General features: G+C 45.1%; 1 protein-coding gene across 1 annotated transcript in view; it reads right to left on the bottom strand.

The window, feature by feature from the left end:
* LOC112556410 (atrial natriuretic peptide receptor 1-like) overlaps positions 1-23388 on the bottom strand; it is a 73747-nt gene that overhangs the window by 14313 nt on the left and 36046 nt on the right. The window contains 10 exon segments of the mRNA XM_025225394.1: positions 227-331; positions 947-966; positions 969-1023; positions 2114-2209; positions 2730-2832; positions 4397-4481; positions 6919-7057; positions 7501-7514; positions 7846-7996; positions 11154-11349. Coding sequence (XP_025081179.1) covers positions 227-331; positions 947-966; positions 969-1023; positions 2114-2209; positions 2730-2832; positions 4397-4481; positions 6919-7057; positions 7501-7514; positions 7846-7996; positions 11154-11349 — 964 coding nt within the window.

Genomic DNA, 23388 nt, shown 5'->3' with positions numbered 1-23388 from the left:
ACTGAAAGAAGACAGAGAGGTGGAAGGCAAGAAGAAAAAAAAGCAGGAAGGAACTGTTAAGACGAGCTTGACCAATCAGTCACCAGGACACACTTGACCACAGTGATCAGATACCCGGGGTATATGCTAGATCTCTCAGTAAACGGGTAGCTGGGGTACGTGCTCGGCCAGTCAGTCACCGGGTGGCCTGAGTATTTGCACATAGGAAGTAACTGGCAGCTCTCACCTGTAGCGACCCCTTGGGGCAGTATTCGGTGAGAATGCACTGATGGGGCGGGTCGACGCAAATGCCATGGAAACGCACCAGATGGTCGTTCTGCAAATCTTTGATCTGCACACGCGGGACAATAATGTAAGCACCTCAAACACACAAAGCCTAGCATGTTATTTTACTTTATGTCAAATAAACAAAACAGAGAAGACAAAGTATCGGGGATACTACATCCTACATTCAATAACATCAACAGAATCAGCTGAAGGATTCCACAAGATGATGTCCATCTGGCAACAGTGTACATTACACCACGAACTTGTTTACTGGACTGCTGGACAGACGATTTTTTTACAGTTAACTATTAAAACGAGGCATGATACTACAAAGCGTCCGGTTTAGTCACATTCTTTGTTAACGGCTCGCCGAGACTAACCCGGAGAACTCCGCAAGAGGCTAAGCGTTGGTCTCGGCAGACAGACAGCAGTCCACCCATAAACATCCATGATTACATCATCATTACTGTATCTCTGCCAACTTAGCGATGGTCAAGCTACCAGATGGCTAACATAGCTGTCAGCTGAAATGCTGGTGAACTATTTAGCAGACACCAGGCGTGGTGTGACAAAGTAACCATCGTAAGGCAGTATTCCTACGCGCTCTTCGTGATGTGTTCTCGAGACATAGTTCCTAGAATCAGAGAACATGGGGAGGGGGCATAAATTAAGCACGTACCCGTTTAATCTCGAGCAGCAGGGTTTGGTGATGCTGATGTGCTGGCGACTGACCATCTTCACCGACAGTATGGCACCCTGAAATTGAGAGCAAGAGTATCAAAGACACGTGACCTCTGTAGTAATGATGTAATGCCACGACTCAAAATACCTGAAGTCGTCGACCAACAGAGGAGAAAGTGCTGGGTAGCTAAATTGAGTTCGGTGCCAGACTACGACAAAGTAATCGTTTAAGAAAGAGTGTGAATGAGAGAGTGAGAAGGTGAGAGAGAGAGATGAATGAGAGAATGAGAGAGAGACAGTGAGAGTCAGAAGAAAGCAGATCGTTCTCGGCGTGGAAGATTCATTTAGCCCCCTGCTTCCCCTCCCCCTGCCCACCAAGCAGAGTTGTTTGTGTTTCTTCTCGCCGAGGATTTAGTGCTGCTGACAGAGGGCAGGGCGCGCGAAACACGGGCGTGATGTATGAGCAGCACTCACGCTGCTTCTGATGAAGATGTAGAGACATTTCACCACTACACTGGGGGTAATGTCCAGCATTCCGCCATTATATTGGGGTGTAAAGTGGAAGACTAACATTCTACATTACATTTCATGCAGTAAATTCCATCATTTTGGTATGATATCAACTAAACTGAGATGTGACTGGACACCGGGATTCCGCCATTGAAGTGTAGCGTCTGGAGCACGAAGGTCTGGCAAAGAATACTCTGACACGGAGAACAATCACAAACGGTGTGTGTACAAATGGCAGACAATAAACACTCTACTCACTCTCACACAACCCCCATAAACATTTTCTAACACGGTAATCAATCTACACAACAAGATATTCATTGCAGTGGCGTAGGAACCAAGGGAGCGAGGGGTGTTGGGTGGTGGACAGCAGCTCCCTAACAACGATACTGAGGAGTCAAGAGTGCACTGTTCAGAGGGGTCTCCTCCATGCCTCCCCCACCTCTGCCCTCAAAGCCAAGCATCTTCCTACTCTAATACATTGTCCTACACTCTACCACTCTACACAACACCATCTGTTGGACCGGCTAACCACTCTAGACGACCTCTGTACAACTCTGGGCACTGCACCCAACATCGACACCCCGCCTTCCCCTTGAATGAAGCAGACGATATGAGCGACGAGAAGCTAGCAGGTGCGTGCAGGGGCAGTTACCTTGTAGTAGCAGGTTTTTGTAAAGAGTTGTCTGTTGGTAGTGTCACCAAGATGAGCAGCAATTGTATCTCCGGACACGGTGCTGGCTGAGTTTCTCTGCAAGGCAAAACACAAACAACAAATATTCATCCGTTGATGTCAAAGATTCAAACACACACATGCATCAACTTTGTGAAAATTCTCAGACTGAAAGCATAATGTGTTTAAGAAGAACAAATAGTGTTGATGCATTCATCAGACATGGTCATTATAAATCGTGTCCCAGTGTGACAGCGGCTCGTGTGTCACAAACTGTCATTAAGCTAGGAATAAGCATGCACATGCTCCAGGCTTGTCTCCACATTCCATTTCCGCTGCGACACGCGCTGCTTCACGCGCTCTGTAGGAAAACAACTCCATACACTGAAATACGCTTTCTGTGGAAAAACAAGTCAATACAGTGAAATCACAACAAGGCCTCTCACTCTCTCCTCCCTCTCTCCCTCTCATACATGCACGTGCATGACAAGCACTGTTCTTTTGCTCCACTTGATTAACTTCATAACCTCTTTCTTTCCTTCCTTCTTTCTCTCTCTCTGGATGGAGGGAACGAAAAGGTAGAATAAAGCAGATATACCCGATTTTCCAGCTGAAAGTTTTTGGTGGGGTTTCCAAACAAGAGCTCATCCCATCGCACCCTCCAGCTCATGGCAGCCAACTCTGCTTCCAGCCTCAGATGCCTGCAACATGATCATCCAATGATGTGGCTGACAAGACATGTCGCATACAGAACGTGTGCAGAAATAACAAACACTAACATGACCTGCTTGTGACCCCAGTCTGCCCTCAGCAGCTTTAATTTGTTCTGTGATTTGTGACTACAGTCTTTATTGTACAGACTGCACGTGTTCACTAGAGTACACCAAGTGTTCACTGACGAGCTGGTGACGACGACATGGCGTTGTATACCATGGTGTCATCAACAAAAGACTGGAGTGTTATCGACAGGCATACTATTATCTTTAGAGGCTACAAAATGACACCATCTTTAGCAACAGTCAACTCTCGTGTCCATCACGACCATCTTCAAGATATCAGTAGACAGCAAACCGAGGTCGAGCGCCATCAGTGACAAAATGCACCAAGTCTCAGAATACTCATACAATGTCAAAGTGGAATGGCTGTTCCGTTTTATGAAACGATGATTTTCACGTTGCCATAGATACAGAATCCCTTAGGCCACTGGCAGCCACAGCGCTACATCCTGGCGTTTTACAATGTTTTTAAGCGGCTATAACTCTGTTTCATTGACAGCGGAAGTAGCAAGGCACAGTTACTATGATAGGCATTTGTTTATTTGGACATCCATCGACAAATCTATTCCTTGTGACATGTCACATTTTACTCAGGACCCTGCTGCCCTCGTCTGTCCAACCTACTGCAGAGTTCGTTTGTTCTAAAGTCCCTGTCCTTCCAGTCCATGCTGTGATCAGTCTGTCAAAAGACCCAAGTCACTCCAGTCTTTCTAGAGGTCATTCTGTCAGGAGGTCCATGTCGCTACAGTCGCTAGACATCGTTCTATCGATATATCAAGACATCTTCGTATGCACGAGGGCGATGGGAGGCCTCCATTTGCAGCCGAAGTGACACGTGGAGAGAGAGAGCGCGGAGATAAACAAGGCTGACATGGCGCTGCTCCCGCCCCCAGTGCATGATGGGCCTGGCAAACCTACCCTTAACCACAGCAGCAGCAATGGCTAAGAGCAGCAACAGGAAATTGTTACCGCACTTCCGGTTTAAATTCGATAAGGCAATCGATCTGTCTTGTAGAGCTCTCCTACGTCACATCCGCCTTACGGCACTGTCCTGCACAGAGGTCTGTCTTGCAGCAGGCGGTCTGTACTGTAGTCTGTCTGGCAACAATCAAACTCTGTGACCTGTCTTACAATATCCTGCATTGTTGTCGTTGTTGTTGTATGTATACAGTATTGTGTACTAACTATATTAGTCTTCTATCCCAGTTTCTCATGCGGCCCTAATTGCCCACTGTTCTAGAATGTTTTGTTTCATTCTCGTGCACTGACCTACACCATGGACTGACTTGAAGCACCCGCCTACTACAGGGTCTACATAACAAATACATAACAAAAAGTTGAGCTGTGGCTGTAAGATGGTGTCATTACCCGACTATGATACTAGGACAGGCAACGAGACCTGACGCTGTGTGCGCGAGAGTGACCTCATGACGTCAGACGAGATCTCACGTGTTCACGAGAAGTGACATGACGTCAGACGGGACCTCACCTGTACACGAGGAGTGTGATGAAGAGGACGACCAGCAAGAGTGATCCCAGAACCAGGATGACGATGGCGTACTCCGGAAAAGGCTCTGTGGACACAAAGCAGACGACACGAGCACGTGACTACTAGCGGCTACTGAAACTGGTGATACGGCTACATAGGTTAGAGGTCATTCGTGTTTAATCGTGAGACGAAGAGAACGATGGGTAGCAGCAGAAGCGGAAATATTGTCTGAGTTCGTAGAGAGAATGTCGGAGGAATAGCTGTAGTGGATAGAAAAACACGACGATGATGAAAAACTAACAATGAGATGACCTTGATCCTATTTCTTATGTTAAAAGGCAAACACGCGAGACTAATGGGAAGAACATTCTGGAGAGAATAAAGAATGTAGAAACGTGGGTAGGTATTCCCATCAAAGCTCTGTAATCACTCTTGGTGCTGTGAAGACAGCTCAGGTCGAGTGAAATGAGAGAAGAGTGCACCGAGGTGTTAGATGCGTGTCAAGGGAGCTAACTTGAAGAGGCGGAAGAATAAAAAAAAAATGTATGAGCTGTGAGCGCTCCTAAGGGAGAGATCAACGAAAAACATGGAACGGGAGGGTCTCTGGGGGAGTGTTCATTGTTTCCTGAAGTGTGTCTTGCAAGGTGCGTGCTGTCTGCGCAAGTCCAGTGACGTCAGTGGCGTTGTTTAACGGAGCTGCGGCGTCAGGTGTCACGTGGTCTCCCGGCATTAATTAGTGCACAGTTCACTGATGTCTGGTAGTGATGTGTCACCTCCAACTGCGTCTGTGTTTCTAGCTGACCTCTCGATGTCAACCTTTCAATGAGCAGCTGGCGACGAGCGGTGCACAGAGCTCCCCCGATACTTGGAGTCAACACCAGTCAGTTCGTTTCTCGCGCCAACCACAGGTAGTTCTTTACATGAGCTTATAGTATATCCCGTCATAACTAGAAGAATTTTCCACACAAACGGGTACTTAAATAATGTATCGAGAGAATAATAAAGAACATACAACAAATAACAGCTCAGTGCCCCACAGTCCGCAGACTGGAGAGAGTCAGATAAGTAAACTTGGAGGTCGATGTAAAAGTTTCTCAAGACCAGGTGGACGAGACGACATAAGAAGAAACATTTTACACTACTGTGTTCTTATGTTGAAGAAGGTATCCGTAAACACTCATATTAAGGTTACAATTAATTAGTAAAGCTATGGGGTAAATTGGAGAGCCTGATGAGCAAGCACCCAGCTGTGAGCTCTCGCTCCAAACAAGTTGTGCCATGAGACAGCAGACAACAAACACTCCAGTCACACTTTTGGCCACATACCTACAATTACCCAGGCGTTAAAGTTTGGGATTTTATCGACTTTGGTTAAGACTAACAGAGGCTGAGAGGAAATCAATGGGTAGCAGACGACGAGTACAGCCACAACCGCAGCAGCTGCCCAACACCTTCCTGGGGGGACGGAGCGCCGGAAGTGGCGAGGACAGGCGAGGACAGGCGAGGACAGGCTGGGCGGCGATAATCGTGTCCTGGCTTCTCATTCCTTAGCTGGATGCTGGCTTCAGAAGGAAGGAGTGCAGCATCCGGCACGAGTGTTAAAGCACCAAGTGATGCCCTCACAGATGAAAACGATTACAACTTCATGTATGTAACAAAAAGAATGGATTCTGACAAGATTATCTCTCTTTGCCTCTACCTCGCGTCCACACTCTGCACAACTTCCCTCTTCCATCGAACACTCACACCCACATCGACCCCAAACTTTGACCCGTACCTCATTACGAGGTCAGCAGGTGCAAGACATTTCTCATTACCTGTCGCCTCTTTCAGCGCTTGATCGTGAGAAGCTGTTGGTGAGCTCCGGTGTGCAAATGTATGTGATACATTTATGTCATGCAGGTGTGTCAATCGCGACTTTCACACATTGTTTTAATGACGAATCGGATAGGGTTAGCCCTCCTTACTTACATAAACTTCATGTTTGTAAAGATATGATTACATTTCTTAAAAAAGCATCTACATATCCTCGAACAAAGTAAACGTGAGAGAAGTCCAGAGCATAATGTCAGCAGAAAGTCATGGATAAACATTTTGTCGGGATCGACAAGTCAAGACCGATAACATTAAAGTTTTGCTGTGCTAGAGTTATCGAAGCTGTTTACCACCAGGTTAAAAGGTAAAGGAAAGGACTGGTGAATAAACAAGCACGACAGCCAAGGAGCTGTTATCATAAACGACTGCAATGGTCTCCGGTCTTTGATGTCCTTACTGGACCTACAGGACTTCAGTCGCCGAGTGACCAGGTATTTGTGACAGGTGGGACAAAGCCCTGGCTTAGTCTTCACTGACGGCAACACACGGAGACCATTCCGGTGACCTAGTCTACAGCGGGATACCGCCACACCTATATATCTACACAACAAAGATCAGTGGGGATACCGTTAGCCCTATATTTAGACATCAAAGAGCAGTGGCGATTTAGTGAGAGCGGGTGATGCAGTCTGTCCAGAGATACTCACCGTGAGGAGGGCACTTGGAGCCGTCAAAGCCGCACTGGGGCTCGTCTGGTGGGGGGCCCTTCTTTCCCCCCGCCCAGTGAATTTCCTTGCCCTCGACAGGTTCGTACATCTTGCGGTTGCCATAGAAGTTGGCAACAATCTGAAAGCCCGGATCAGAACAGGACATCAAAATAATTAATTAACAGCTCAAGTAAGAAATTTGAGAAAACCTGTTGTAAACATTAAACGCTGGACACACCAAGTTTCCAAACATGGATGTGAGCTGGAGGCTTTGGTCACGTGCTTTATCAGACTAGGGCACGATTCACTTTGCTTTCTCCGCACTCCACTACGAAATCCGACATACACCGACACACAGCTCCACACACACTTACTGGCTCTGTTTACACGCATCTCTGTGTTCACCTATCTCTTCTCTCTCATGTGTAGATGTAAGGGTGCACACACACGCACACACTAGTACAACTGTCCTTTAATAGAGTAAATGGAAAAATTAGTTACTTCATTACCTCGAACTATAATGGAATAATTGATGTCATTACCTAACCATTTTCTCTACCACAGTAAGCAAAGAGTCATTACCTCAAACCTGTCTTCTCGGGGTTCAGGTCCAGCAAGGAATAATCAGCGTTCCTATCTCCGTTTTCGTCGATGCTGACTGTGCCCGTTATGCCTGTACACACAGGGATGTATTTAGATAGAAAACATAGACAACCACTCACGCCACACATAAGAGGAACTGGTATGCGAACAGGTGCAAACGAGTACAGGTAAGAATATTAACGGCTGCTTTGTGGTGGAGTTAGCTGTTACTATGGTGAGACATGAAAAGCACATTAGAGGGCGAGTGAGTAGACAGCATTAGAAATAGTATTTTCTAGAAATAAATTTTCACCGGGGTGTTTTGTCTGTTTGCATCCAGCCGACATTGCACTGACTGACCTTGGAAGGTTCGGTTCCACATGCGGCGCGTGATCTCCACGCCGTCCTTCACCGTTCCTCCCGCCTCCAGCGTCTCGTTGAGGGCGAGGGCGTACAGGATGACGGCGTCGTGGAACGCTCCCACGAAGTTGTTCACCTGCACACAACGTGTGTAACCCCTTGATGACATAATGGGACTAGGGGTCGCTCTGCTTGTCTGGAGTGACGGAGTCGTGGTGGTGGTGGTGGTGGTGGTGGTGGTGTCGGGGACTGTGATGCTCGGGGGATGAACTGAATGTGGAGAAGTGTATGTCTGGTAACGATAGAATTACTTTAGCTCGAAACACAATCATAGCTTGCATCGCCTCACTAGGGGAAAGCACGTGTTCGAAAACAACATTCAACGGCGTACTAAGATGGCGTCGTTACAGAGAACTGCGCCACATAGCGGGCGACCTCTGTCCCAAGGGGAGAGCACGCTGACGAGTGTCTCATGTGGCCCAGCAGACGTGAGCGATGTCCTCATTTCCAGACGAACTTGTTGAGGTCACGTGGCTCGCCTGTTCACAAGGCTCGATATCACAAAACAAGTCGGTGAAGACGTTATCACACGTGATCACACCTTTCTTGCGGTTTGTTACGTTCCTCACGTTCCTACTTATTTTCCTCTTATCAAAATTAAGGAACGAATCTTTGGGAGGAACATGTTGACAGCCCGGAGGACATGAAAGGCAAACACGATAAGGGAAGTAATAAAGAAAGGCGGTTCTGGCGGTTATCTGCAGGAAGGAGTTTGAGGTGAGGTAGATGGCAAGTCTGTGGTTGTGTGGCGTCACTAAGAGACTGTCCAATGATAATTACCACAGTTAACACGTGATCAGCGTGGCGCTACGAGCAGCAGGTTGCACACAGATCTGTATAATTATATCTCTGGACAAACTGAATCCACTGGCGTTTGTTGTCATTATCTTTAGGAACCAACTTCATGTAAGTGCACAGTGTGTACTAGTCAACTTACTTTTACCGAGGAGTCAATCTTTCATCTCGGAATTCAGCTCATGCAGACGAGGCTATTTTTAGAAATACTACACTTACGTCACTTCCTGTTTTTCTCGACGAATCCAGGTGTGACTAAGTAAAATTAGTATTCAGCTTGTTGTCTGATCTGTAGAAGAGATAAAATCTCTCTGTGTCATACTTTGGTGACACTGACTGTAATGAGGTGGCACAGCTGGTTTGAATCATCAAGCTGACTGTAGGACTGTGTAAGACACGTCACATCTACATTGTTTCTCACGTGCAAGTACTTCGACAGAACGAAGCTGGGTGTCACCAAATGTTTGTGATGACATGTTTGTTCAGCGGCTTGACATAAAACGGTGTCTGAGTAAACAAAAGCTGTTGGTTTTTTTCTGCGCTAAACAATGCGAGATTTAGTGAGTGTCGCAAAACTGAAACACAATTTGTTAATTTAAGAGGTGAAACTTGCAGCCATTGTCTGGACTGAAGTATGAGACAAGGACAAGCGGGTGGAAGCAGTGCAGGTCAACACCAGGTGCACGCGCCTGGCTGGTGTCACTCAGACTCAGACTTGATGCCAGACCACAATAGGGACTATGATTCATCGCATGTACTGAGTGGTTCACCGAAATAAATATTAATATTTATGGCCTATTCAAAACTCAGAATAATTGCTGATGAACGGTAGTGTAAACCAATTATTTAGAGTTCTCTGCCCTCTTCTTAAATTTCCTTCTGCGTTCTGTCTATACCTACCCCTCTCCGTGCAACAGTCGATCCGTGCAAAATAAGCTCTCGTGATTATTTTTATTCACAGAAAAATACCTGTCAAAATTATCTAAGCCAGATGATGTTCACAATAATGAAACTCTGGAAAAGTATGGACACGGCTTCTAGAACAAGGTTCGGACACCGTTATTTTCGTCGCCTGGATAAATGGAATAATTTTCCAAAAAGTCGAAATATCTAGTGTTCTGCCCAATAGTTTGTCACAGCAGCGTTTTGCTCGAATGTTTGTCGATAAACACACGTGTTGTTGACAGTATCTGGCAAGTGTAGGTACTCAGATGGTACTCAGATATTTATTAAACACCTGCTGTCATAAAATGAGTGTTTTTCGGCGGAACAGGATTGAGACAACACATCTCGTCAATGTTCTTCTGAAAAACATTTTTAGTTTACTTCTACAATTTCTCTGGGCTGGTTATAGATGATAAATGCTGTGAGTAGAGTGTGTGATAGGGTTTGCACACCAGCTTCTGGCGCTGTCGCCACATACATCTTGCTTATCGTCACCAGACACTCGCTTGCTGGAGGAAAAGCCGGTGTGCCAGATCATTCCGCCGCGAGATGAAGTGCGAGTCCCTGCAACCCAATGTCTTGACACAACATTGAGTCCTCCTCCTGTACTGGCCGCTCTTTGGCAAACACAATTAATGCATTTATTCTTCGCTCTATTTTCTGTCTTAAATTAGTAATAATTCTCATGGTTTCTACAGCAAAATCATATTAGTGATATCTCACGATCTTTCTCACACCAAAAATTACTTACTCATATTTCTTATTTAGACAAACAGCTTACTCGCTAAAGGTCAAACAAAATCGTTTTGTTGACATAATTCTATCGGTGAACAAATATTTTAAACTTGTTTACCAGTTCTAGGGATGTTAAAGGGACTAGAGAGCTTGAAAATAGAATGCACATGACTTCTTGTGGAAAATTTTAAACGAAACAATACTCGATAGGAAGTAGGCAAGAGCAGATGACTGTACATAGCTCGTGGTTACGAAGGGGTGGAGCTGGTGGGAGGGTCGTTGCAAGGGACGATGTAATATGCTTTAGAGGAGATTTCACGATTTGAAGCTAGGAGAAGCTAAGCTCAAATCATTATTCTTCCCAGCTCTGGTCACAATGTCTATGTCAGCTACTGAAGGAACCTTCAGCCATTGCGAGCATGGTAGTTCGCGGCGGGATGAGAGACAAAGGAAGGGAAGGTAATAAAGTACAGAGAAATTCTTCACTTTTCCTCGAAACACACTCAGACATGACAGACTAACACATAGCTTTCAAAACATAGAATTTGACTGCTTTGAAGTCAGACTCTCATGAAGCCAATAGAGATAAACAAAAACTATAATCTAAAACAACAGGAGCGTAGAGAGACACTGTAGGCCATACAGTCATCGCACAATCAGGAGAGAAAGAGATAAAAAAGTAATGACACAATCAGAATAGCAAGAAAGAGAGAGAGAGAAAAAAAAGAAACAGACAAAAGAATGCATCAGCATCTTACCTCATCTTCGCCATAGGTGAAGTTGGGAAAAGTCAGCTCTGCCCGTTTTTTGACCTCCTCAGAAAACTTGCGATACTCCGGGCTCGTGGGCTTGCGGAGGGTCAGCGACATCAGCGCCTCGTAGGCTTGTCTCGCCTTCTTGTTGCGGGCCTCGGTGTCGTTCTCACGGTACCACGGCCACCCGGTCATGTTGTGGCTGCCAGACAAACAAACACACAGGTAGAGAGTCAGACAAACACACACAGGTAGAGACCCAGACAAACAGGTAGAGAGCCACACACACACAAGTAGAGAGCCAGACACACAGGTAGAGAGCCAGACAAACACACACACTGGTAGAGAGAGACACGCATGCTCCGGTTACAAACATGTTATAAGACATTTGTCCCGAAGAACTCGTTGCACTACAACATGACAGTTTCTTCACGTGGTAAAGCAATAAATAAAATCATTTAATCAGTATTCGTGTCCTCTCCAGAAATTTCAATTAAAATATTTTATCGACTACAGAAAGAAGATAAGGTGGCAGTGTAAAAAGTGACAGGACACACTGTCAAAGCAAATGTGACTCATAGAGGTGTAAGAGTTTACCTGGGAAATATATAAAAGTTTGTACCACACGATACAAGGGATTTCCAAAATTTGTAACAGCTGTATAGAGCATGTACTACAGCAGAGCACCGACTCAACCCTCCACTACAGTCAAGACAGCACAGCTGGATTTTAATCTCTCCTCTGTGTTTTTATATTTTCGTTGTTTGTTTCCTGACATTTATTGAACTGTATCCATTTGTGTGTTTTGCACATTTATTATCCTTTCTCTTGTAAAGACCACTGAGCCTTCTTCTAAGTCGGAAAATGCGCTTCACAAATTCTCCTTTTATTACTACGAGACAGCCAAGGAAGAGGAACTTTGAGGCCTGCAGGTTACACGGGATTAATTGATGAGGCCGGCCGGCCATTAAGCCTCCGTGCCAGGCAGCAATTGCAGTGTGTGCCGGCAGGCCGGCCGGATGGCAGGCCGCTGATTGTCTGGGGCTGTATGCGCACGACTGCAGCTTTAACGAGCGATGAAAGGCGGGAAGGCATCAGGCTGTTACAATAGCCGTGCTGTCCACTCAGCGCCGTGCGCACCTTCCCTCCGCTGTGCTTCCGGTTTCATGTCCACAGGCGATTGCTGCAGGAACTGAACACCCAACCCTGCATTCTTCTACGGTGTGAAAGAAATCAAAGAGATTACGTCTTATGTAACGGAACACTAATAGAAACCGTTGGCCGTGTGCAGAATTTTTTTCTAACCTTCGGTATTAATCACGAATGATTTCTTGCGAGTAAATGAGAAACTTTTGCGGAAATAATGTGGCAGATGACTATGCAGACAAATGACCTGGAATGATTTCCAGGAAAGAGCCAAGAAGTAGACATAAGTTGTAAACATCAGTATACTGATGTGGTAGATATAAGCTGCAAACATGATGCTGTAAGAAAGGTACTGGCCAGTGACAGATGATGCGACATCAGTATATCAGTATATAAGCATCATGTAATCTAGGAAGAGACCATCCCTTTTGCACATTTCAAATTATCAAAGGAGGCATCGATTGCTATGTGGTTTATTATTTTTGTACGCAGTATTAAAAGTTAAGAGGAGAAGTTTTCGACTTCGGGTATAAACATATCTCAAAGTTATCAGTGTGTGAAAACTTGTAAGTCTTGTTCCATGGGACAAACTACAAAGAATTATGCAGGAGGTGGAGCAGGTCTGACGGCTCATCTTCGGAGCAAAGCAGGAGGAAAGGAGGGAGACAGCAGATAATGAACTAAGGAGTTCTCTAATCGAAACGTCGAACCACTCACTTCCGACTCACATCTCTTTAGGTTCGTGGGGGAAAGCATTCAGAGGTAGATAACAAGCCTCATTCACATCGGCTCCACGCTACAGTGCGTCGTCAGGGAAATACCCGTATGTACAGCACTGGTGTGAATGCTGCTAATGGAAACATCTACCTTCAAAGCTAGAGAGCTTTCTCGGGCAATAACATGGACATAGTCCTTCTCTCATCCAGTGTCCCCACAGCTGACCGCAACATAAATACAGTGTCATCACTCAAGGCGACAGACTGTCAGTGTCATCACTACTCAAGGCGACAGACTGTCAGTGTCATCACTACTCACTGGCACAATTGAACGTATGCCACACAATCAAGCACGTGACTCCGAAAATAAACTTCTATTTAAAAAATAAAATAAGATTTTATTTATCACAGAGGTCAAGTAGAGGCAAGTCTATACGGAAGCACAACAAAAGCAACAATAATACAACACATTCAAATCCACTCCAGCAAACAGACTCATACAATCATGGTTCAGGCTAACATATTTATCAACATGACTTTCATTGGCCTTTAGAAGTGGCATGGCCGAAACAACGGACAGCCTCATTCTATTGGTCCTACAAGTTGATGAAACTCTCTCGTCAGGACACCTGTCATCGATAGACACTTTCAGATACTTTCACAAGTTTCTGGCCGTTAAACAGTCTGACGATCACTCCGGGCTGTCACAAGAACTTGCGAGCAGGTGTACACAACACGATTCAAGCTGCTCTTGTCCTTTACTAGTAAACTGTTGTAAAAACAGATAATTGAGATATGGGATGTATAAAATATCTGAAGAAATCTGTGGGAGGCAGAGGAAAAACCAGCATCCGGAGAAGGGAGAAGCGCTGTCGAGCCTTCTTGACGATGGCATGAGTGGTGTTATCTTAGCGAAGACCCTGTCGAGGATGGTGTCCAGGTAACTAAATGTGCTGACAATGTCCACCTCCTCGTCATGGATTACTGTTATGAAGAAGTCCGACGAAAATAATATTTAAAAAAATCTTTGGTCTTGCATTCATTCTGTCATCACACCAGGCAATGAAATCATCCAAGACTACACCATGGGTATCTATTGCCCCACTCAGTGCCATCAGTGAATGTGACACCTGCGACACATCACAGGACATCTTTCTCATTTGTCTTTTTGTAGCATCTGCAATTTAAATGCAGCTCTTTGAGGAAATGGAAACTGCTTTTGTAGTGTGTAAAAAGTGAGGAGTTTAGATTCTTAATGGAAAAGTTGTGGGAGGGAAAATATAGTTTTCTCCTGTCGACATGCGTCAGTCTCCGGATCAGTTTTCATCCTCAGCAAGCAGTTCTCCAGGGCTTCTATACTTGTCAGGAAGAACAAGACCTCGTGTCTTTCGGGTCAAACGTGACAAGTGACTGATTCATTATGTTTTTGTTAACTCATAGTAACATAGCAGCAAAGGTGTGTTAGGAAAACTGCTTTATACTCCTTGTTATTTTAGTCCACGAAATTTGAAAACTGACATGTTCATTTAACGTTAACCTTAATGAAAACACCTGAATAACAAGTGACACACACACACACACTCAGCCTAACTGATAGACAGAGAGAGAGAGACACAAACACACAGAGACACACTCTTACCACACACACACTCTCTCTCACACTGCGATCAGCAGCAAGGAGGATGTGTCTGGTGTATTGTGTGGGGTCACGTGATGCACAAAGCACGTGTCACACCTCAGTGTGTGAAATGTTGCCGGGCCAGAAGCTTCAGGTAACATAACCAAGTGTCACAGTAGATGAATGTTAACCGACACCTACTGATACATGTCGGCTGTATAACTGTGTCAACCACTTGCCCACTGGACAACTCGGACACCAGGCGGCTTACCACACAGAACACAAACCCACACACGAGGAGAGCCACTTGCCTCCACCCTGCTTGTCTGCTCGTCTGTCAGATGCTCCATGGGGCCTAGAAGCTACCTGTGAATACTCAGGCCAGTACTGTATGTAGAGCTGTCCGAATACATTCATTTGGCTCGTTTTTTGAGTTTCTATGCTTCTATACTTCATTAAGTCACTTGTTTCTTAACACCGTTTCTTGCGAAAGTCTTGTGGGTGCGATGTAGTCCTTAAACCTGAAGTCCTGCCGCCATCCTTCCTCATGACTACACATTGACCAGTACACGGGCTGCCCATGGAGTAGACGCCGTGGTTGTCCACGAGGAAAGGCACTATTTCGCCATCAGAGCAGGGTATGTCCTGTTGTCGGGTGGGCAGCGCAGAATACAATGTCTCGAGAGCCGGGTAGATGGAACTGTTGCGAGGCTGTCACCAAGTGAGGTAAATCAAACTCCCATGCGTTCATCCGACCGTAAAGCTCATGAGACCATCAGACCGGGTGCACACACGACTGCTAGCGATGGAAGGTACAATGGTGAGGATGTTTCACAGTCGCACCTCTAGCAGTGCAGACACCCGGGCCGTCGTGCGGCATAATTGGTGACGCCATTTTGCTAAATCAAATCAGGCAAAACGTCTGCGCCACCATTCAATCACTCGGATGGAATGCTTCATTTCTCGGCTTTGTGGGACAGTGTCTTGGCGCACTTTAATATCAAATTAGCGTATCGATCTGTCCAATTCTTTTTCCCAAAAGAAAGGGAGACAACTGCAGCACCGCCATATTTGCTGCTGAGCCTTTCTGGCGACACAAGAGAGCGCCGTTATTTCTGTCCGGCCTCGCCCTCCATGCCGCTCTACGGCTTTTCTTCTCAGGCCGATGTAAAGGGCCGTGAAAAACCATAATTACATGGCACAGGAGAAAAAGTCTAATTAGCTTAGGTTTCAGTAAGGTTACAGGCTCCTTCAACATTCTGGCCAACTCATACAAGAGCAGCGAAACTGCATTGTCCCTCCCAATATTAGTCGACAAAAAAATAATTTGCTACCTACCCATCCGCAAAAAAACGTATAAATGAAAACGAAGACTTATGTAAAGACAGAAAAAATGGGTAAATCGTGTAAAAGCAGTTTTCTTACAGCCATACTAGTGGAAGATTTTGTGTCATTAGAGGAAGAAAACTTTGGAGGGTGGGTGACCTCATCTTTACACTCTCTCCAATAGGTGTTTGACTATGACTGATGATGATATGATGACAAATCACACAGAGTTAAACACTTCAGGTGGACAAGTTCTGTTTTATTTTTTGAAAGATAGACCAAACAGAGCGTGTGGACATAGAAAAAGTGTGAGTGCCACAATTTACAGCCAGTAACTGAGAATGATCGCTCCCCAAAGATTTTGGTGTGAAATTTTGAGAGAGGGAAACATTGCGGTTGAGGGCCAAAAATGTCTGTATGGGGAATAAACGGTGAGGTGGATGGAGATTTAGGTGACGGGGAGGCATGAAAATAAAAATGTGTGTTTGATCGTAGCCATTGTGTATTTGAGCACAGCTATTTGATTATGGCTGTTGTCTTTGATCATCGCTTTTGTGTTTGATTCCAGCTTCAGCAGGCAGCGAGGGCCGCGAGAGAGGACAGAAGTGCAATATGATCAACTGCTGATATTGGAGAACGAGATGCAATTCCGTAGTTTCTGTAGCATGTCAAAGATGTTGTCAAGAGTTTGTTATAGCCATGTCTAATACACTAGAGAAATCAGTATTTTAGCTATTTGTGACATATGGTCACACGCCACTACTCTCTGTGACAGTCATCGCTGTCCACATTACCATGAAATGTCTGTAGCCATCAATAGCATCACACTCATGGGACTAATTAACGGCATCATACTATCGAAATATTATCCTCAATGTTCTTTCGGTTTACTTATATACTAGACCAGGGGTGGGCAATTAATTTTCCCAAGGGGCCACATGACAAATTGGGATGGTTTTAGAGGGCCGGACTAATATAGTTAACTCAGTTTTACCTAATACTGTTATATATAGTATATATACTGGCGGGCGGGTCAGAGACAGGAGGCGGGCCGGATGCGGCCCGCGGGCCTTCCTTTGCCCAGGTCTTAATACACATCTCCTACTTCTGTGCCCGGATGGACACAAGACAGTCAAGTCACATGATGTTGGCATTAGTTCAGCTTTCTGTGAGACAAGGGTGTATTCATTAATTAATCTAATAATCAGCGAGCTTATACAGTACAGTTCCCCAGCAAAGCCAGGCTCACCGTGCTTTACAACAAAAATTCGACATTTTTAAAAAAAAATTTCCCTTGAAACAACAGCGAAAAGCAAATGCAAGACTCGTGAGAATAATGGCAACACACAAACAGCATGTATGAGGAGGGGAACTTATATGAGATTATGTACGATCGTCTGCTCCACCTTTTCATAAAGAAAGTTGACCGTTGCAGCGGTCAGCTCGTATGAGAATGCATGTGCAAGATCTTGTCCAAGTGGAAATTGCCGACGAGTAGACTGTAAATGGTTTGTGGAGGAGACGACACTGTCCCTTCTGTAGAATAGAAAGAAGGAAAGAAGTCGAGAGAGAAATAATAAAGCGCGGCTTTCCATTAAAAAAATTATTTACATTATTTCAATGGGTGAAGTGAAGTGAAGCTGTTAAATTGATTTTTGAAAAAAAAAGTATCGACCAAGGGAGAGAATCAGAGCCGTTTGCCCGAAGGAGTAGTCTTAAGAATCGATGTCTCTTGTGGAAAAGCTAGAATTTCCTTCCATTATCATGGATGTTTTTAAAAGTCCACGTAGTTTCAAGAAAGGGAATAAAAATGATTCAAAGAAATTTACAAACTGGTGCAGGAACCAGGCTCTCACGTTCCCGAACATTCGTGCATGCAAACGGAGAAGACGTGTACTGCAGAAACAAATTACTTTTATGAGACATACAGAGCATTAGGACAGCAGATTGTTTTTTGCTGAAACTCATTTGACAAGAAGATAGTTGTGGGGAAGTTCAGACACCAATCAGTAGAGAGAGGGGGAGGGGAAATACTTGATGTCAGATGAAAATCAGAAATCAAGATGAACTGTGAACTAAAGACCATGATGTCACAGCTCCCTGTTGTAGGTCGTGATAAATGTTCTCTTCTCAACAGTAACAGTTAAGGAGCGGCTGGGGATCAAGACAGGGATGGATGACGACTGTCACGTGTTCTGTTGGCCTACCAACATGGCGAGCACATCACAACCAGAAGACAGAGTCCAGAAGTTCTGCAAAGTCCAGTTTACTCGTTACATGCACGGCGCACTTTTTTTTTTTGTCAGGTCGGTGAGTCGGCATGAAGCCTGAAAATAGTCCGACACCACACTCACAGTCAGACTTCTGCACACATCTGTCAATGTCAGAAGCCTTCCCGATGAACCATAAACGACGACTAAGACAAATCCCTAGAGTGTTGTTGCTTGTTAGAAGGAGAAGGTCTGGTGGGACCAGTGGCTGGCCGACCGTGGGGCACGCACATTGTCGTTCACTCTCTCGCGTCCTGCTTACAGCAGCGCGTGCAGAACGTGTGTTCACGCAGACCTCGAGATCATTGAGGTGTGGAAGTGTTAAAGATGGACAAGAGATCACTGAGGTGTTGACGAAAGCAGCGTTCCTGCGACTGGAATACGGTAACAATTCTGTTGGAGCCCTGATGTTGAGAGGAGGTTTTTGGACAAGGAAGGAAGCCTAAAATCTTTCCATCTTTACCGAGAAGACTAATAAGATCTTGACCATAAAGATATTCAGCTTTAGGTCGACATTAACTTTCTTTTATCTTTTCGAGGACGGTTCAGATCGAATTATTATTATTTGAAAGAAAGGTTTAGCAGAAAGATCAAGTAAAAAGTGGTTGTCCTCAGTAAAGGTTAGGCCAACATCACAGGGACTGCGGGTTGCTGGAGGAACTGAAATCACGTGCTGGATCGTAAAGTGTGCAGAGGTTTTGGTCTTATGTAAACTTTTTGATTGATCAGGTTTTTTTTTTTAAATTGCCTGTGGTTTTGACTGCGTGTTTATTCATCTGACCAGGTTCATTTGATGTTTGCCCTAAAAACGTGCTCGTCCTCCTGTATGTTGAAACCCGTGGTGCTGGAGGGGAAGGAGTTATTTAAGTACGCTGCATCATTATTGAATAGGAAACGGAAACAACAACAAAAAAGGCAGATAAATAAAGTAAGACGCAGCCACTTTCCGACACTGAAGTGCTCAGAACCTCACAGAGCACAGTTCATGGTGAATCAACATCCATCTGGACGGAGGAAATTTTACTTCCAAAGACTTAAGCACGTAAATACCTCAGCCTGAAGGGAAATCATGAAATGTTTCCGATCCTTCCAAACATCGCTCTTAACATGTCTGCCGCGGTGCGATGACGCGAGTTGCGTCACTAACTGTAATCCCCCGTCTGCACCCCGAGATTGCAGCAGGCAGGAGGCACACCCGTCCGGACAGCGCTGTAACCTCGGGCATAACCTCCTGGCCGCCAGCAACAGCTACGACAACCCCCCATTTCATTGCTTCCATATTTCGGCACTTCTGAAAATTGCAAGATGGGCCGACAACTCTAGATTTATAACGGACAATTTAAACAGAATTCATAAATATTTGGGCGCGCGGCCTTGTTTTTCTTCTTCTCTGCCAGGCGCGCGCTTTCTTGGCTGTCTGCGAGTCCGACCTCAACTGTTTTATCGCCGTCTGCGATTGATGTCGCCTGATGTCATCTACAGCTCGAGCCTTGTGCGTGTGTCGGCAGAGACTAGCAAGCTACACAATGTCAGACAGACTAGCAAGCTACACAATGTCAGACAGTAAGACAGACTAGCATGCTACACATTGTCAGACAGTACGACATTAAGGGAACACTAAAGTCACAAGACATCAGAAAGTCACGTGACATGTCCAGAAGCCGATCTGATCACCAACGACTAAGGGGTCAAAAAGTCGCTCAGTTTGCGAGAAATAAATCCTCGTCGCCAACGTTCTTGCTTGTTTGCACAATGTCAGAGTGCTTAGTCTTGCCTGCTCACAATAGTCTTGAGGCCTGTCTGGTTTTATTTTATATTTACAGAGACCTTTTGAAACTGTGGGAGTCGTTGTGTCGTGGCCACCAGCCTCACCGCTCGGCAGCCATTGTCCTGCCCGCCAGACAGCACCGCCGGTCCACCCAGTGGTCTTGGCGCATTATCGCATTTCTCACAGCATTCGAGATAGCCCAATCTCATCTTCTTGTTCATAACCTCAGCTATTTGCACTTACAAGCTTCTGCTATTTTCTGGCTCGTAGATTATGTCTCATATAGATTTCCATTTGTTAGGCTGCAAACCGGAGCCCGGACAATATTTTATGTCCTCGCAGAAGCTGTGTGCGGAGGGTCGTTGTGGCTATCTGCTGGAAGATGTAGGATCCCTGCAGCCCCACGCCACTAGATGATAGCCACGTCTCCACATCGTCTTGTTTATTCGACGAATGCGTGTTTATCTGTCTTTCCTTTTCTTTCCATCCTGTGTTTCGCGAGAGAATTGAAAATATTTCACGATATATTATTTTCTATTTGTTATTTCTTCGTTTGAACCAGACTCTGCTTCAGAAAGTACATCCATTCTATGTTTGATGCCATTTAAAGACTGACCATATCAACATCCGGGGCTTCAAGTATCGGTTCTTTGCAATACGAACAGCGGCAACGGTTTCACAGCAACTAGACATCTACTCATTAAGACTAAAACCTCTTCGCACGTGTGTGGATCATGCTGCTGCAGCTGTAGACCCATCGGCATGAACCTTTTGTTTTCAATGGGCTCTTCGCTATTTCGGCAGTCCTCCATCTTCATTACAGTAAATATCAAACATCTTGAAGGTGCACTCAGTGCGTGCAAGCACGCGGCGTGGGCTCAGGAGTGCAAGCACCCGCTCGCACGCACACAAAGAGACAGAAAGAGGTTGACAAAGAAAAAAAAAAGGGAGACTAAGAAGGAGAATCTGTCGAAACTTCGAATAAACAAACTTCTAAAGCTCTGGCCTAGACACACAGTAAGTTGTTTTTGTGGGGGAGAGGTCGCCCCCAGGCACAGCTCGTTACTTAGTGAGTATAAAAAGTAAGGAGCATAATTAACGGTACTAATCTCACGTGATTTATGGACACTACGTGACAGACAGCATCGTCTGCATCTTCTCTGAGTTTTAGTTTCTGGTGAACTGGAAATTTTGACATTTTCTCATTTATATATTAGTTCATTCTTAGAGGGCTAAAAAAAAAAACTGATACTCAGAAAACAGTTTACCTGCACACCTGCACACCTGCACAGTTCACCTGCACTAGAGGTCAAAATATCATACAAAGGGAGAAATAAATAGTATAACAGCGGTAAAGCTCAGTAAGAAAAAGACAAATTGGTGTTGTCGTTGTCGTTGAATATGATTGTGATGTGTGATTATGGGGATGCTGATAGTGAAGTCTCCTGTAATGTAATGTCTAATGGCTGACTAGTGCTCGGCTCTTTATTTTCCTGATCCCGACATTTCAGATTTAGGATACTGCGATACAGTTCAGTTTCACCTGTTGGTAACTGTCAAGGGCTGATGATACCCACCTTTAAGGTCGGCGTTGAAACTGTTCCCTTGTTACCTAGAATATGTCTCATTACTGGAAAGTTGAACTGCGTGTAACTTTGCTCTATATCTAGCTCTTGTCTTCCCGGCAGACAGTGCTGATGAGATGGTAGCCATCAATTTTTGTCCTGATCTTCAGTGACGGTGTCTGCTCGCCCTGACCCCGCAGGTCAATTGACAAGGGCTGGGGAATCTGCTAGTTCTTGTCGCAGAGACCGGAGCTTACAGGGTCTGGTACCCTAGCACAGGCTCCACATCCCGGGTGGGCACAGATTTCTTCTTGTGGGCCGGTCACAAAATGGCAAACAGTCGGAGCGGTAGGTAGGATAGCAACCACCCAGCAAAGTGACCACACAACAAGTCCAGTGAACGTCTGGTCACGTGTCCCTTGTGGCAACTCGAAGAACTGCGGCCAACGCTCGTCTGTCATCCACGAAGGCAGGTCGGACTTCCTCTGCTTCATGATCGAAAAAGTCTGTTCAACTTATGCATCGATGTAGACATCACCACAGTTCCTTTGGCCAATTCTTTTAAACTTGTCCATGACTTAGCGATTTGAAGAACTGGACAATGTTTTGGGATTACAAGAACCCTTCAACACCTTGTTGCACTGTGAATTGCTCAGCTCCAGTTCCAGACTGTTTCAACAAATCAGTTTTCCATGTCGTCTTTCGGCGAGTCGTTGTTCTTCTCTATAAGTTGATATTCTCGAACTTTTGTTCTCTGGACACAATTTCGATCACACCAAGCCCGCATTTTTGAGGAACTCGCTGTCTGCGAAAGCTTTGTTTCCTTTGGAATATTATGTGCCTCAATAAAACTCGCTTTTCAAGCCGCCTGCTGGATTTTTCTCTCTTGGGTAAAAGTGTTTTGCTGTTCCTTCAAGCTGTTCCACCAACTGGTGTAACATGTCAACCGTTTCAGATTGTGTGATTTGTCCGGCAAATAAGGGACTCAGAAATACCGTGCTGAATTTTCAACTCTCCATCCACCTTTCAATCAAATTAAGCTAGATTAAAATGTTAAAAGTAGGATAACTCTAATGACTGGAACAAGAAATGATACGATATTGTGTAATACATTGTTTTGTGGACGGTGTGCTTCGCTGATGGATGTTCTCTTAAATGGCTGTCATCTTAAACTTTTTTTTAAAGTACACGTCAGATTTTGGCCGAAGGATATATTTTAACTGTCATAACCGAGAGCTATAAAACAGTGCAGACAAAAGCATTAAGAATGGTCAGTCAACTGGGACATGCAGCCGTGCGTGTCGTATGCACGTGAGAACCCGATCGCTCAGTGTCTAGGTGGCGCTGGTCTCCACTGGAGCCTCTTTGCTGATTGATACCCGCTAGCGCTGAGGGACAGCAACCACAGGGCAACGACAGCAACCTCCACATTGTCTTGATAAATCACAAGGAGATGCTTTCACATATTCTGACAGTTTCATAAAAACAAACAATCAATCGCGATGCTGAGATCCAACAAAGTTTACGGCTAGACAGGTTTGATAGCGAGGTCCACCCTAGATAGCTATATAAGTATACAAGTATCTAGTTATCAGTTGAAACTTTGGAAACGGCCTTCGCCTTGTGAAACATGCAGAACAGCAAACTCTACAATATGCAAGAAGAAAATTTAACAGTTGTGGTAACTCGGAAAGATTAAAATGCTTGTAAGGACACTTGAACTAGATATTGTTGTACGAAAAAAAAAACTGTCAAGAGAGCTGACCACGTGGACAGTAGAGAACATGATCTCCACGAGGACCCAAAGAAACTCGACTTCTCCCCACACCATG

This window comes from Pomacea canaliculata, linkage group LG2 (genome assembly GCF_003073045.1).
Source record: "Pomacea canaliculata isolate SZHN2017 linkage group LG2, ASM307304v1, whole genome shotgun sequence".
NCBI lineage: Eukaryota > Metazoa > Mollusca > Gastropoda > Architaenioglossa > Ampullariidae > Pomacea > Pomacea canaliculata.
The sequence above is the reverse complement of the archived record's forward strand: the minus strand, read 5'-3'. Positions and strand labels throughout refer to the sequence as shown.